This window comes from Salvelinus alpinus, chromosome 3 (assembly GCF_045679555.1).
Source record: "Salvelinus alpinus chromosome 3, SLU_Salpinus.1, whole genome shotgun sequence".
In the NCBI taxonomy this organism is placed as follows: Eukaryota; Metazoa; Chordata; class Actinopteri; order Salmoniformes; family Salmonidae; genus Salvelinus; species Salvelinus alpinus.
Genome location: NC_092088.1, coordinates 23,191,678 through 23,204,229, shown reverse-complemented (window position 1 = coordinate 23,204,229; position 12,552 = coordinate 23,191,678). Strand labels below are relative to the sequence as shown.

Genomic DNA, 12,552 nt, shown 5'->3' with positions numbered 1-12,552 from the left:
TCACCTCTGACTGAAAGGGCCAGTTCAGTAACACCTGACAGTGTAGTAACCTGGGAACACAACTGATATGACCATGTTGTATGTAGAGCTATCTGATATGACTTCGTAGTCCTCATGAAATAAAACTGTGACAGGGGGCATTAAGAGGACATGAACAGGCAAGAGGTTGTTACTGTAATGTGGATTGGGCAGTCAGTATGTAGCAATGTGTGAGAGCCCCAACAGTTACACTCTGTTTGCAGTTCTGTCATTTACCAAAATAAAAACGATTCCCAATGTGATCTGAAGGCAGCATGTATACACTGCTACACTGTCCTGGGCATTTGAATGATACGTCTGTCGATCAGGCTACTGTCCACAGACTGTGCCATGCTGTGGGAGAGGGAGAGAGAGACAGAGACAGAGACAGAGACAGAGACAGAGGCAGACAAACAGACAGACAGAGACAGACAAAGAGAGACAGAGGGGAGGGAGGGAGGGAGGGAGGGAGGGAGGGAGGGAGGGAGGGCACAGTGGCTGCAAATGGCAGCTTCTGTGACACAACGAGAGAGAAAGGGAGTGGGAGAAGAGATGCAGGGAGTGAGTGAGCAAGAAACAGTGAGAGAAAAAGAGAGCGAGAGAGAGAGAACTGCTGCCAGCAGAACTAGATCAGGTTGCAAATATTGATAGAGAGGCTGTTCAGCTAATAAGCAGAGGTAATTATCTCTTTTAATTCAACATTTTTATGGGAAATGTGACAAAGGACTTCAATGCTACTAAAAATTGTCAATGAACACAAGTGCTGAGGGAGTTCAGAAGATGGGGATACAATGCTTTTTTTCACATTGGGAAATTGTTAGATACCTTTTTTTACGCCCAGCAACGGAGGACAAACTGAGGACAGAGTGATTCAGTCAAAGAGAAGAAAATACACACATTTGTCATGGTTTTGTTCTTTGTGGGGACCGATTGACCACAGTTGTATTTCATGTATGTGAGATGTATGTAGGAAGAACTCGCTGACTGACAACAACTGAGGAAGGAAAGATAGCAGATATAGAGCTCAATGATGAAGAAATTCAAAGGGTTTCTGTGTCTGTGGCTCAAAAGGATGGAGTGGTTCTACCCTTAGGAATCAAAGAGGGAGAGACCAGCTCTGGTGGCTTAAACTCGGAGGGAGAATGATGCTTCAGTTTGGTTAGCTGGGATATGAGCCAGGAGGATACTGTGTTTCAGCTCTAAAGTGGGGTAGAAGAAGAACCAGGTGAAAAATATAAGGTAAGAAACTTCACATCATGTTTGACTCTGCTCTTTCATCAACTGCTTTTCCTCATCATTGGTGTGATATTGGTGGGGACAGCAATTACGTAATGGGGTTTAGTGTAATAATAAATACAAAGTCCTTTGTCTTGTCCAATCTAAATTCATATAGCACAGGTATGTTACTGTGTAAAAGAGAAGGCAGATCTTCTTGTCGATATGAAAAGTTAATTTCCAAAACGCTCTATCCACCCATTTTTTGTGTGTTTTCTCATCAGAAATGATTACTTATGGGAACTTTCATGTGTGTGTAAAATATTACTGTTCTCAGATTTTGTATTCATAGATTTTAGATGTGTATGAAAATGTATTTTTTTGGTGCAAAATGCTATATATCCGTTGTTTAGCTGGAATGGAACGTTTGTATCCTGTATATTTGACCGTGATACGTGTTTTTCTCACCTAGCTATCTTATGATGAATGCACTTACTGTAAGTCGCTCTGGATAAGAGCATCTGCTAAATGTTTTACATACAGATCTCATATTACTGTATTGAAAAAAAAGTTTACAAAGATATATATATTGATGTCACAAATGTATCATTTGTACAGTTCTTTATTAAAAATGTAGTTTTTTGTTGCATTTGACTGTGTAAAACCTCGCAATACTACTTATTTCTGAGAGTGAGGCGTTTAGCAAAAAACATGATCATTTGTTTCTCTGAAATGAAACCATCAAGTGATAGATTTGAATCAAACACATGTCATTGAACAACCCCATGCCACAATTAGATCATGAAAAAAACACACCAATCTCTTTTCTTATGATTTCTTTAAGCAATAAAAGCTAATTTACCAACATTTCTGAAAATGGATAGATAGTGTTTTGAAGTATATAGTGAAGTGTTCCTCATTAACAGCCCAGTATATGGATGGTGTATATGATCCTCCTGACACCTACAGTATCACTTCACATCTACGGCTGGTATGAGATGACTGTATGATGCTTAGCTTACACCGGTTCCAGACAGTGCTACATCTAAAAATACATTTCAATCCACACGTTATGGACACGTTCTACCCTCAGAATTATAAACGAATGTCTGAGTACCAAATCAACACATATTTCTCTGAGGTTAAATCCATTAAGGAGATCATATACAATGATTATAGACCACTAGTTGCATTCGTGACAGGAGTTTTTGGCATGATGCGCACTAACTTGACTATTCAACTTGATCATGTATGGAGCTTTGTCCAGCAGACAGCTGTCAGCTGCACTGTACTCAAGACATAACCAAAGAGTTAACATTTTATTTAAAAAATACCAAGAGTATTCAAGTTGATGTACGGTAGTGCTCTGTGTTTCCCAGATAGATCAATGGTCAGATCCTGCCTGCCTGTCATCTCAATAGCACACCACAAACCTTAGCTTCATATTACGTACATAACTGATGCCATTAGATTCTCTTGGATGAATCCATTCATTATACATACTTGATTTTAGATTTGAATATGTGTTCAGATATGGAAATAGAATAAAAAATTCAAGACATTTAAGTTTTATTATATCACGTAAGCTACTCCTGGCCTATGCAGCATGTTGCACTATGTGCAATACAAATGTACATCTATATTAGAGTTTATGTATAATAAGGTTCATATTTTATATTTTAAAAAGTACTCAGTGGTTTTCGCAGTAACTAGAACATCGAATCACATACTAAAGTGTGAAACATGTACTACTTACTACATTTATTAAACTGGCGATTTCATTCCAAAACACTATATGTTGGTAAAGTAGATTTTATTGTTTATAGACATTATGAAAGAGATTGGTGTGTTTTTTCACGATCTAATAAATGGCCTGGGGTTATTTAATGACAGACATGTATTTATTTAAAACGCATCACTTGATGGTTTCATTTCAGAGAGACAAATAACAATGTTTTTTTGCTAAATGCCATATTTTGCTAAATGCCCTCCCTTCATTTTTTTGTATTTTACTAGGCAAGTCAGTTAAGAACAAATTCTTGTTTTCAATGACGGCCTAGGAACAGTGGGTTAACTGTGTTGTTCAGGGGCAGAACGACAGACTTTTACCTTGTCAGCTCGGGGATTTGATCTCGCAACCTTTCAGTTACTATTCCAATGCTCTAACCACTAGGCTACCTGCTGCCCAACTCTCAGAGAAATACATAGTACTGCTAGGTTTTACACAGTCAAATGTAACAAATAACCCAAAAAAAATTATAAAGAACTGCAAATGATACATTTGTGACATCAATATTAAAATAATAATAAGTAAATACAGTAATATGAGATCTGTATAAAACATTTACATTTTACATTTTAGTCATGAAGCAGATGCTCTTATCCAGAGAGACTTACAGTAAGTGCATTAATCTAAAGATAGCTAGGTGAGACAACTACACACCACAGTCAAATATACAGGATACGAATGGATATATAAAAAAAATGGATATATACCGTTTGGCCACAAAAAAAAACATTTTCATTCACATCTAAAATCTATGAATTAAAAATATTTTCTGATGAAAAAACACAAATGTGATATAGCATTTTGTAAATAAACTTCTAATGTTCACTTGCTTGGTGTCATAAGCTAAGAGGTAAATTAACAACATAAACAGCATGCGGTTTCCTAGCCATAGACCTTTGTAAAGCCTAGCCTTTGGGATGCCCCCTAGTGGGATTGGCCTGTAATCACTTAATTGATCAAAAGAATACAGGTGGATGAAAAAACTGACCACGGGAGATATTCAGGCAGATTGTCTTGTCCAGTAACACATAGACGTGACGATAGGATGATCGTTAAATCACGGATTTGCAATAAAGCAATAAATGATTATGATACACCCTGCATAAGCACAAATACACACGTACACACATGCACGCGCACACAAACACACACGTATCTCTTTTGGTTTCAGCTGAACAGTAACTTCAGACGGAATTTCAAACACAAAATATTGTCCTAGCCGCTAGAGTGTGACTTATCAGTCTGTCTTTTATCAGGAGAGACATATAATGTTATAGAAAATGGCTGACTATCAGAGTTTGCCTTTCCCTTGCCATGTCTTGAATGAAGTTCACTATGATAGAAATAGAATGAACAATAGTCATTCTATTTCTGTGGTCATTATTATATTGTCGAATGCATACAATGTAGTAACAAACTGCCCATGTAACTGGCCACGGCAGATGTACAATACTGTACTACGAAGGTGTGCTCCCAAATTGTGTCCCCTGCGGTTAAGTGGTGAGCTACTCTATAGGAAAATATGTAGGTCACTTGAGACTACACGAGTGATGAGGTGAGCCATAGGAAAATACGATGACACCTGATCCTGAGCTCTTCCTGAACAATGGACAAAGGGTGCTGGCTGCGATCACGGTCGCCGTGTTCAATTTCCTGCTTTCCTTGAGATGGAGTACCTCCTTTTCCTCCCGGCCTCGTGTTCCACCCCCCATCCTTCGTAATTTTTAAAAACATAATCGAACCCCATCAGGATCATTCAAAAGCATTTCACCTTACCTGCACACTCAAATCACCTCCATGCTTTGTTCACTTGTGTGTGATCCTGTGTGTGATCCTATGTGTGATCCTGTGTGTGATCCTGTGTGGGATCCTGTGTGGGATCCTATGTGTGATCCTGTGTGTGATCCTGTGTGTGATCCTATGTGTGATCCTGTGTGTGATGCTATGTGTGATCCTGTGTGTGATCCTGTGTGTGATCCTATGTGTGATCCTGTGTGTGATCCTATGTGTGATCCTGTGTGTGATCCTGTGTGTGATCCTATGTGTGATCCTGTGTGTGATCCTGTGTGTGATCCTGTGTGTGATCCTGTGTGAGATCCTATGTGTGATCCTGTGTGTGATCCTGTGTGTTCAGTGCAACTGGACTGAATTCTATGTGAGTAATAACCACATTGTACTTTCTACAAAGACACACTCATGAGTTATACTTTGGTTGTTATTTCAGACATAACAAAGTCACCATAAAGTCAGGTTATTTGAAAGTGAAAGGAATGACAATGTAGAAATGTAGCAAAAGTTTGCCACACAAGGTATGATTTCCCTCACGTGCCGTGGTATTCTTGGCATCGACTCTGCAAATCTGTCTTTTCACACACACACACACACACACGGAGGTATGCTGTATGTGTTCGCTGGAACATAAATGTAACGACTACATTTTGCCAAATTTCTATATCTCAATAAAATCTATATAACACATAAAGCAAATAGAATTAAAGGCAGAGTTATAGGTGTAGCGGTCTACTTATGTTGCGTTTATAACATAACCAGATATAAAGTACGATAAGAGGATTGGTGAAGCTCTATACTGTACATGACTAATCTAGATTCAGCTGTGCTATAAAGATTTCACCAAAACCACCTACTGTCGAATCCAAACAACTTCGGCATTCTAACAAAGCATACATTCTCCGCATTGTGACTTCTAAATCAAATTCCATTGCCTGCAAATCCATTAATGCAGCATGCTGCTAAAGACTTTCTCCAGCATAGACCTGGAGGCACATAACTAATGACTTGACACACACACAGGGGGTTTTACTTTCATTTAATCAATTCATGCGTTGCCTGATATACTACTACAGACAGTATGACATGAGGACCGTTGTCGGCCATAAGGGGATGGGGGGCAAGCTCGAAGATGGATGACATGGAATACAAACATAGTGAAATGCTGAAACCTTCCGTAGACTCTGTACATTGCAAACTATGTTTTGCGATATTAGTGATTAAGAAAAAATATGTATTGGTTCAAATGATATATTGTATGTGTGCAGTAACAGTAGTGGTGAGACATTATCAAGGGATAATCAAATCCTTTGGAAGAGGGCACAAAAGCAGACATAGCTGTCATAATATATTACAGCAACTGACATAGCAACTCTGTTAGACCTGGCTGTAGAGTACATCCAACTACTGTGTGTTCATGGTGAATGGAGTGAGACTGAGAGGCTGTGGTAGAGAGAGGGAAGGACCGGAGGGATTTAGTAGTGCACGTCAGTGGACGGTTGTACACCGTCAAGCCTTCAGAGTGTTGATCCGGGGTATAGGGATGAGACAGGGACGTAGCCAGGCGATAAAAGCTGGGGATCCAGAGGGACCTGTGGCTGGCTACTGGGGGCCTATAGACACTTTTACCCTGCTCTGCTGGTTACCCTGGAGACTGGACATGATGTGGACCAGGTGACGTCTGTGGCCCGGGTCACATCTGTGGCCCTTCGTAGCCGAGGTCTAGTAAATTAGTAGACAATATCTATACAGAGATGGATAAATCATTACAGATTGGCAAAGGTGTTTGTAAACCTAAGGCTAGTGTGTTGTACGGTGTGTGTGGCGCAAAAAAAAGGTTATATACAGTGTGTGTGTTTCTGTGTGTGTGCGTGAGTAAATATGTTATTCTTTAGTATGTACATGTTTATTTTAATTCTATACAAATATGTTTTAAATGTGAATGATTGATCCCTTAACCATGAGAAAGGTTTCCGTCTAGTATTGAACATGCACACAAGCAGAGGGTGGAGAAATGCAGTATACGTATTTATAAACTGGGTGGTTCTAGCACTGAATGCTGATTGGCTGACAGTCGTGGTATATCAGACCGTATACCACGGATATGACAAAACATTTATTTTTACTGCTCTAATTACTTTGGTAACCAGTTTATAATAGCAATAAGGCACCTTGGGTGTTTGTGATATATGGCCAATATACCACGGCTAAGGGCTATGTCCAAGCACTTCACATTGCGTCATGCCTAAGATCAGCCCTTAGCCGTGGTATATTGGCCATATATCACAAACACCCAAGTTGCCATATTGCTATTATAAACTGGTTACCAAAGTAATTAGACACACCCCCCCGGGCGTTATTGCTTAGAAATATAGGAGGCGGTGGTAAAATGCTGTAAATCTTACACCATCCTCGTTGCGTGATTAATAATACTGCAAATTATACTGAATCAGGTCAAGTAAATAGAGCTTGAAACCTGGCTAAGTAGTGACAGAACATTTTCATTTTTAGACCAAGTGTGTCTCTCCCTCTCCCTCTGTCCCTGTGCTTAACATCTGTGATGGCGCACCCATGAAAACTGTGGCACGCACAGGAGTCCCCTGGGAGTCCTGAATTAAACACATGCATGCACACACACACAGGCAAAAAAAAAAGAAAAGACATGATCAAATTGAGTGCAATGCCGACACGACAGCCAGAACGGCTCAGTACATAAATTAACACACCGCTGAGATAGGAAGCTTTACCATGTTGAACTTTCCACTACGTCCTAGTGTTGATGTAGCTGAAATCTGATCATTCTGCTGACCGTGTGTACTATAGTGTACAGAAGGCTGCAAAGAAATTGTGAATGATGTCTGGTAGCATCTCATCGGTTCTAAGCAAGTGGCCGATAAAAGCACAGGAAACGTCTTGTGATAGAAGTGTCTGGATCTAGCTAGCTCCTCTCCACTTTGCACGGCAATCAACAAAAATACTTCTGAAAAGGGCCATTTGGAATGAATGTGTGAGTCGTGATCAGGCTTCGGAAGCAGGAGGTAAAGGGATGGGGTGGGGGACAGGGTGTCTTTTGTCTTTTGCCATTCATATTGAAAACGAATTCATGATAAGAATCTAGCGTTTTGTCAAGAGTCAAGGTAATAGCACTAAGGCCATAATAATAACACCATAATGTACAAAACATTTAAGGAATCTTATACGGTATGGTGACCACATCATGTAAGGTATTGGTGTCAATAGATTATGTGAAATGTGGTTGTGGCATGTTGCAATAGCCTGACGACTACTTATGAAAGTCCAGTGGCATAATGGATTATGTGTGCATGAATTACACCAAATAAATGTATTTGTAGTGCAGTTCCCCAGAGTCTTAAATGGTGAAGTACTTTGATACTGATATGCTGTAATATGACAAAGTACTGACGTCCGTATCCCTCTCTTCTCTCCTCAGGGAGTGGTCGGCCGAGAGTACAACAACCCACACAGCACACCTTCTCCCTGGCTATGACCGGCTGAGATGGGGCTCTGGCATTGACACCACTGGGAAGGACCTCTGAGTGATCACACATTGGCACATCCGGGACCTCCCACCTACTCCCGACCCTGCAGCCCGGGCCTACGTGGCCAGCATGAGTGTGGGGCGGCTCAACCGTTACAGCATTGTGTCATCCGAGGAGGAGGCGCTGCGGCTCACCAACATGCACGGCGGCAGCAGTGGTGGAATGAATGGCTTTGGCAACGGCAAAATCCACACACGCCGCAAGGTCCGCAACCGCTTCGTCAAGAAGAATGGCCAATGCAATGTGCAGTTCGCCAACATGGAGGACAAGTCGTCGCGCTACATGGCCGATATGTTCACCACGTGCGTGGACATCCGTTGGCGCTACATGCTGGTGCTGTTCACGCTGGTGTTCGTGCTGTCTTGGCTGGCCTTTGGCCTGGCCTTCTGGGTCATAGCGTTACTCCACGGCGACCTTGACAATCCGGCCGGAGACGACAACTTCACGCCCTGCGTTCTGCAAGTCAACGGCTTCGTGGCCGCCTTCCTGTTCTCCATCGAAACCCAGTCGACCATCGGCTACGGCTACCGCTGCGTGACGGAGGAGTGTCCCGTCGCAGTCTTCATGGTGGTCTTCCAGTCCATCGTGGGCTGCATCATCGACTGCTTCATGATTGGTGCCATCATGGCCAAGATGGCACGGCCCAAGAAGCGGGCACAGACGCTGCTGTTCAGCCACAACGCAGTGATCGCCATGCGCGACAGCAAGCTGTGCCTCATGTGGAGGGTGGGGAACCTGAGGAAGAGTCACATTGTAGAGGCTCACGTCAGAGCTCAGCTCATCAAACCCCGGATCACTGACGAAGGGGAGTACATCCCCTTGGACCAAATAGACATCAATGTGGGCTTTGACAAAGGCCTGGACAGGATTTTCTTGGTGTCGCCCATTACGATTATCCATGAGATTGATGAGGATAGTCCACTCTATGGGATTGGTAAAAATGACCTGGAGACGGCAGACTTTGAGATCGTGGTCATACTGGAGGGAATGGTCGAGGCGACTGCCATGACCACACAGGCGCGCAGCTCCTACCTGGCCACGGAGGTGCTGTGGGGGCACCGGTTCGAGCCGGTGCTCTTCGAGGAGAAGAACCTGTACAAGGTGGATTACTCTCACTTTCACAAGACCTACGAGGTACCGTCCACCCCGCGCTACAGTGCCAAGGACATGGTGGAAAACAAATTCCTGGTGCCCACCTCCAACTCCTTCTGTTATGAGAACGAGCTGGCCTTCCTCAGCCGGGACGAGGACGAGGAAGAGGATGTGGTGGGCGTGGGCGTGGGCGTGGGCGGTGGTGTCAGAGTGCTGGCCAACCTGAACAGTCCGGACCGGACCAGTCGACACGAGTTCGAGAGGCTACAGACCACTAGGGGACTGGACCAAAGGTCGTACCGCAGGGAGTCAGAGATATGACCCCTGCCCTTGTACCTACCTGGGGTCAACTTTTGATACGTTTTCTTTCCTTCCAAGGGTAAAAATGCAGAACAATGCAAAGTGCCATAGGAAAAGCTGACTACTGTAATAGGTTGGAAAGAAAATAAGGTGACAGTGAAAGGGAAAGAGGGATACTGTTGGGAAGGAATAGGTGAAAGCAAGAGTACGCAGCTCGCAAAACTGTGGTAGAGAATGTCGTCAACAAAAGGAAAAGGCCAGTGAAGGACCTTAATTCCTTCATGGAAACTTGAATATTTTTTCATAATGTCATTTGAGTTTCAATGATGCATCGAACAGGTATAATGACAAGACCTAATAATCAGATACTAGGTGTTAATATTATTGCTTAGATAAGTTGTTTTGTGTGGAGTACCTTTTTTCGAAAACATATTTAAAAAAATATTTTTGCTATTTCAACTCACTGTTGGGCACAAATGATAGTGTTACAGTTTAAAGCTTCCCATAAGCTTCCCACATTGCTGGAATTCACAATCGCTGTAACGGAGTTCGATGGCACTTTGAAAATTCCTGTAAAAGTGTACTGCAGCATTCAGAAGCAATGAACCATGCTAAATCATTTAACCATCCATAAGCCATTGAAGCACAATGTAGTTTCACAACTTGGACTTAATTTGAACCAGTTGAGAGGAATACATATAATTTGCACTATTAGCTGAATTTAGGAGTAGGCCCAATAGTAATGCAGTAAATTAATTTAGAATGGGCAGGGGGGAACATCTCAAAATTCTCTAAAAAGAAAATAAATTGAATTGATCATTTTGATAACGCCTTGCTTAAAACATTAAAATAACACAGGATTAATCTGACCTCAACGAAGTTTGAAACAACTATAGGGGAAATATCATGACATTTCTTTTTTTTCTCTTTTTATTCTCTTTAAAACGAATCTATGCACATCATTAATGATATCAAGGGACAGAAACTGAATGGATTTCCGTAGAAGATGTTGTGATGTCGTCCAATCACCATTGCATAATTCTACAAAGAGAACGGGTTTGATGAATGTGTGTCTGAACTCAATGAGGATTGAGGGCCTTCACATGTAATAAGTGTTTCCCCTCTAATATCTTTATAAGTAAAGAGCAGTTATCGTATGCTATCAAATCCCTTTTGATAGAAAAGTTCAAATAGTATGCAGAAAGAATGGTACTTTACCAGGTAAATTGATGTGTGTTAAAGGAATAATCCACTCATGATGATGGTGTAAGTGACAATTTGCTTTTTGAAAGTCCGACATCTTGAAAACTTGATTGCTGACATTTTCGGACTATATCAACAATGGACTAATGAAAAAAATACTAAATATAGTTTCAAATATAGTGTATTATTCCTTCAAGTTTTGCTTTGCTCGAAAACTGTCATCAATATTTTCCTAATGGTCTACACAGGGTATGCATGTGGGGCAGGGTTAAAATTTGTAAAATGATTAATCCCATGCTTTTAGAAACATACTTTAAGGGCAAGCTATTAACCCCTATAAAGCACGAGAAACTATCTGTGACATGTTGAAAAAAGTCCTTAGTTGATTTGATTCAATTACATCTAAGAAGCAATAGGCTTACATGATCAGGTGGACAGACAATATGAAAAGCAATAATACTGAAATGTACCTCCATGTTATGTACCAAACATAAATGGTGAAGGGCACAGAGCTAAATTTGGCTATCATGAGTCTATTTGTGGAACCCGCTTGGCTAGTCTAGTGACTCTATTCTCTCGCGGTGCACCTGTTATATAATTGGCGCCACACTCATCTCTCTGACAGTGATGTTTGGAGTTTCGAGGAGAGCTTTCACCAAAACATCATGTATAGACATCCTTCATTTACTGGAGTGCTCTTCAAAGTTCAATAACTCAAGAAGTAGCTGAGCAGCTGAGTTAAGTTGGGTTTGGAACAACATTATACACATTATGTTAAGAATGAGTACAATAACAACAATTATTTGTACCGTGTGTTGCTATGATATGGAAGCCTAAAGGTACCAAAACTCAGTTTAAAATGCAAATTGGAATGGAAGTAACAAAAGGAGTCATAAATAGGAAGGGTAAATGTGTCTTGAATGTTAATAATCTAGGTTCAACTTCAAGCACAAAATCAAGCAAAAAATTCTAAATTCAAACCAAATAAATGTCATATTTTAGTATCTACAGATTAGTTTTTGTCTTAGTTACATATACTGAGTAGTTTGTAATTGATCAGTATCTAGGTAAAGAAAGAAAACTAAGGTGCATGACAGACTCATTTTAATCTTTGGCATGAATCGTAGCATATGAAATGTATACCTTGAATTTATGCCTACCCATAATGCACTGCTCTACTAAATAGCACACAATATATTATGCTGTGTCATGAAATCATTGAAATCCTCATTGAAATGTGCAGTTCATGTCCCCTAAAATACTACTTTTCCTCTTACACCAAAATAACTGCCCTTGTATCTAAGAAAGGAGGAAGTAGGAGGTATAGTACTGTAAGACTAGCACAAGAAGAAACACCATGATGGTCATTCAGCTGGCTACAATGACTGATATTTTCCTAGTGTTCCTTTTATCCCAGGGGTATCCTTTCCCCTAAATAATTATACATAATGTGTTGCTTTTTAGAAATTTTAGGCTAAGAGAGATTTTTGGGGGAGATGAATGAAGCCTTTTTGTCCCAATCCTAGACTTTATGCTCATTGCCTTCTGGGAAGGCTCTGGTATCCTAATGTGTGACACCTTTGTACC

At 41.0% G+C, this 12,552-nt stretch overlaps 1 protein-coding gene across 1 annotated transcript; it reads left to right on the top strand.

Annotated features, from left to right (window-relative positions):
• The first annotated feature begins 608 nt into the window (after positions 1 to 608).
• LOC139570328 (ATP-sensitive inward rectifier potassium channel 12-like) lies at positions 609 to 12,163 on the top strand. Its single transcript, XM_071392124.1, has 2 exons — positions 609 to 1,257; positions 8,262 to 12,163. The coding sequence occupies exon 2, from the start codon at positions 8,440 to 8,442 to the stop codon at positions 9,781 to 9,783; it is 1,344 nt and encodes a 447-aa protein (XP_071248225.1). The 5' UTR covers positions 609 to 1,257; positions 8,262 to 8,439; the 3' UTR covers positions 9,784 to 12,163.
• Positions 12,164 to 12,552: the final 389 nt, after the last annotated feature.

Coding starts and splice junctions, on each gene's coding strand:
- LOC139570328 (XM_071392124.1), top strand. CDS start 8,440: ATGAGTGTGGGGCGGCTCAACCGTTACAGCATTGTGTCATCCGAGGAG.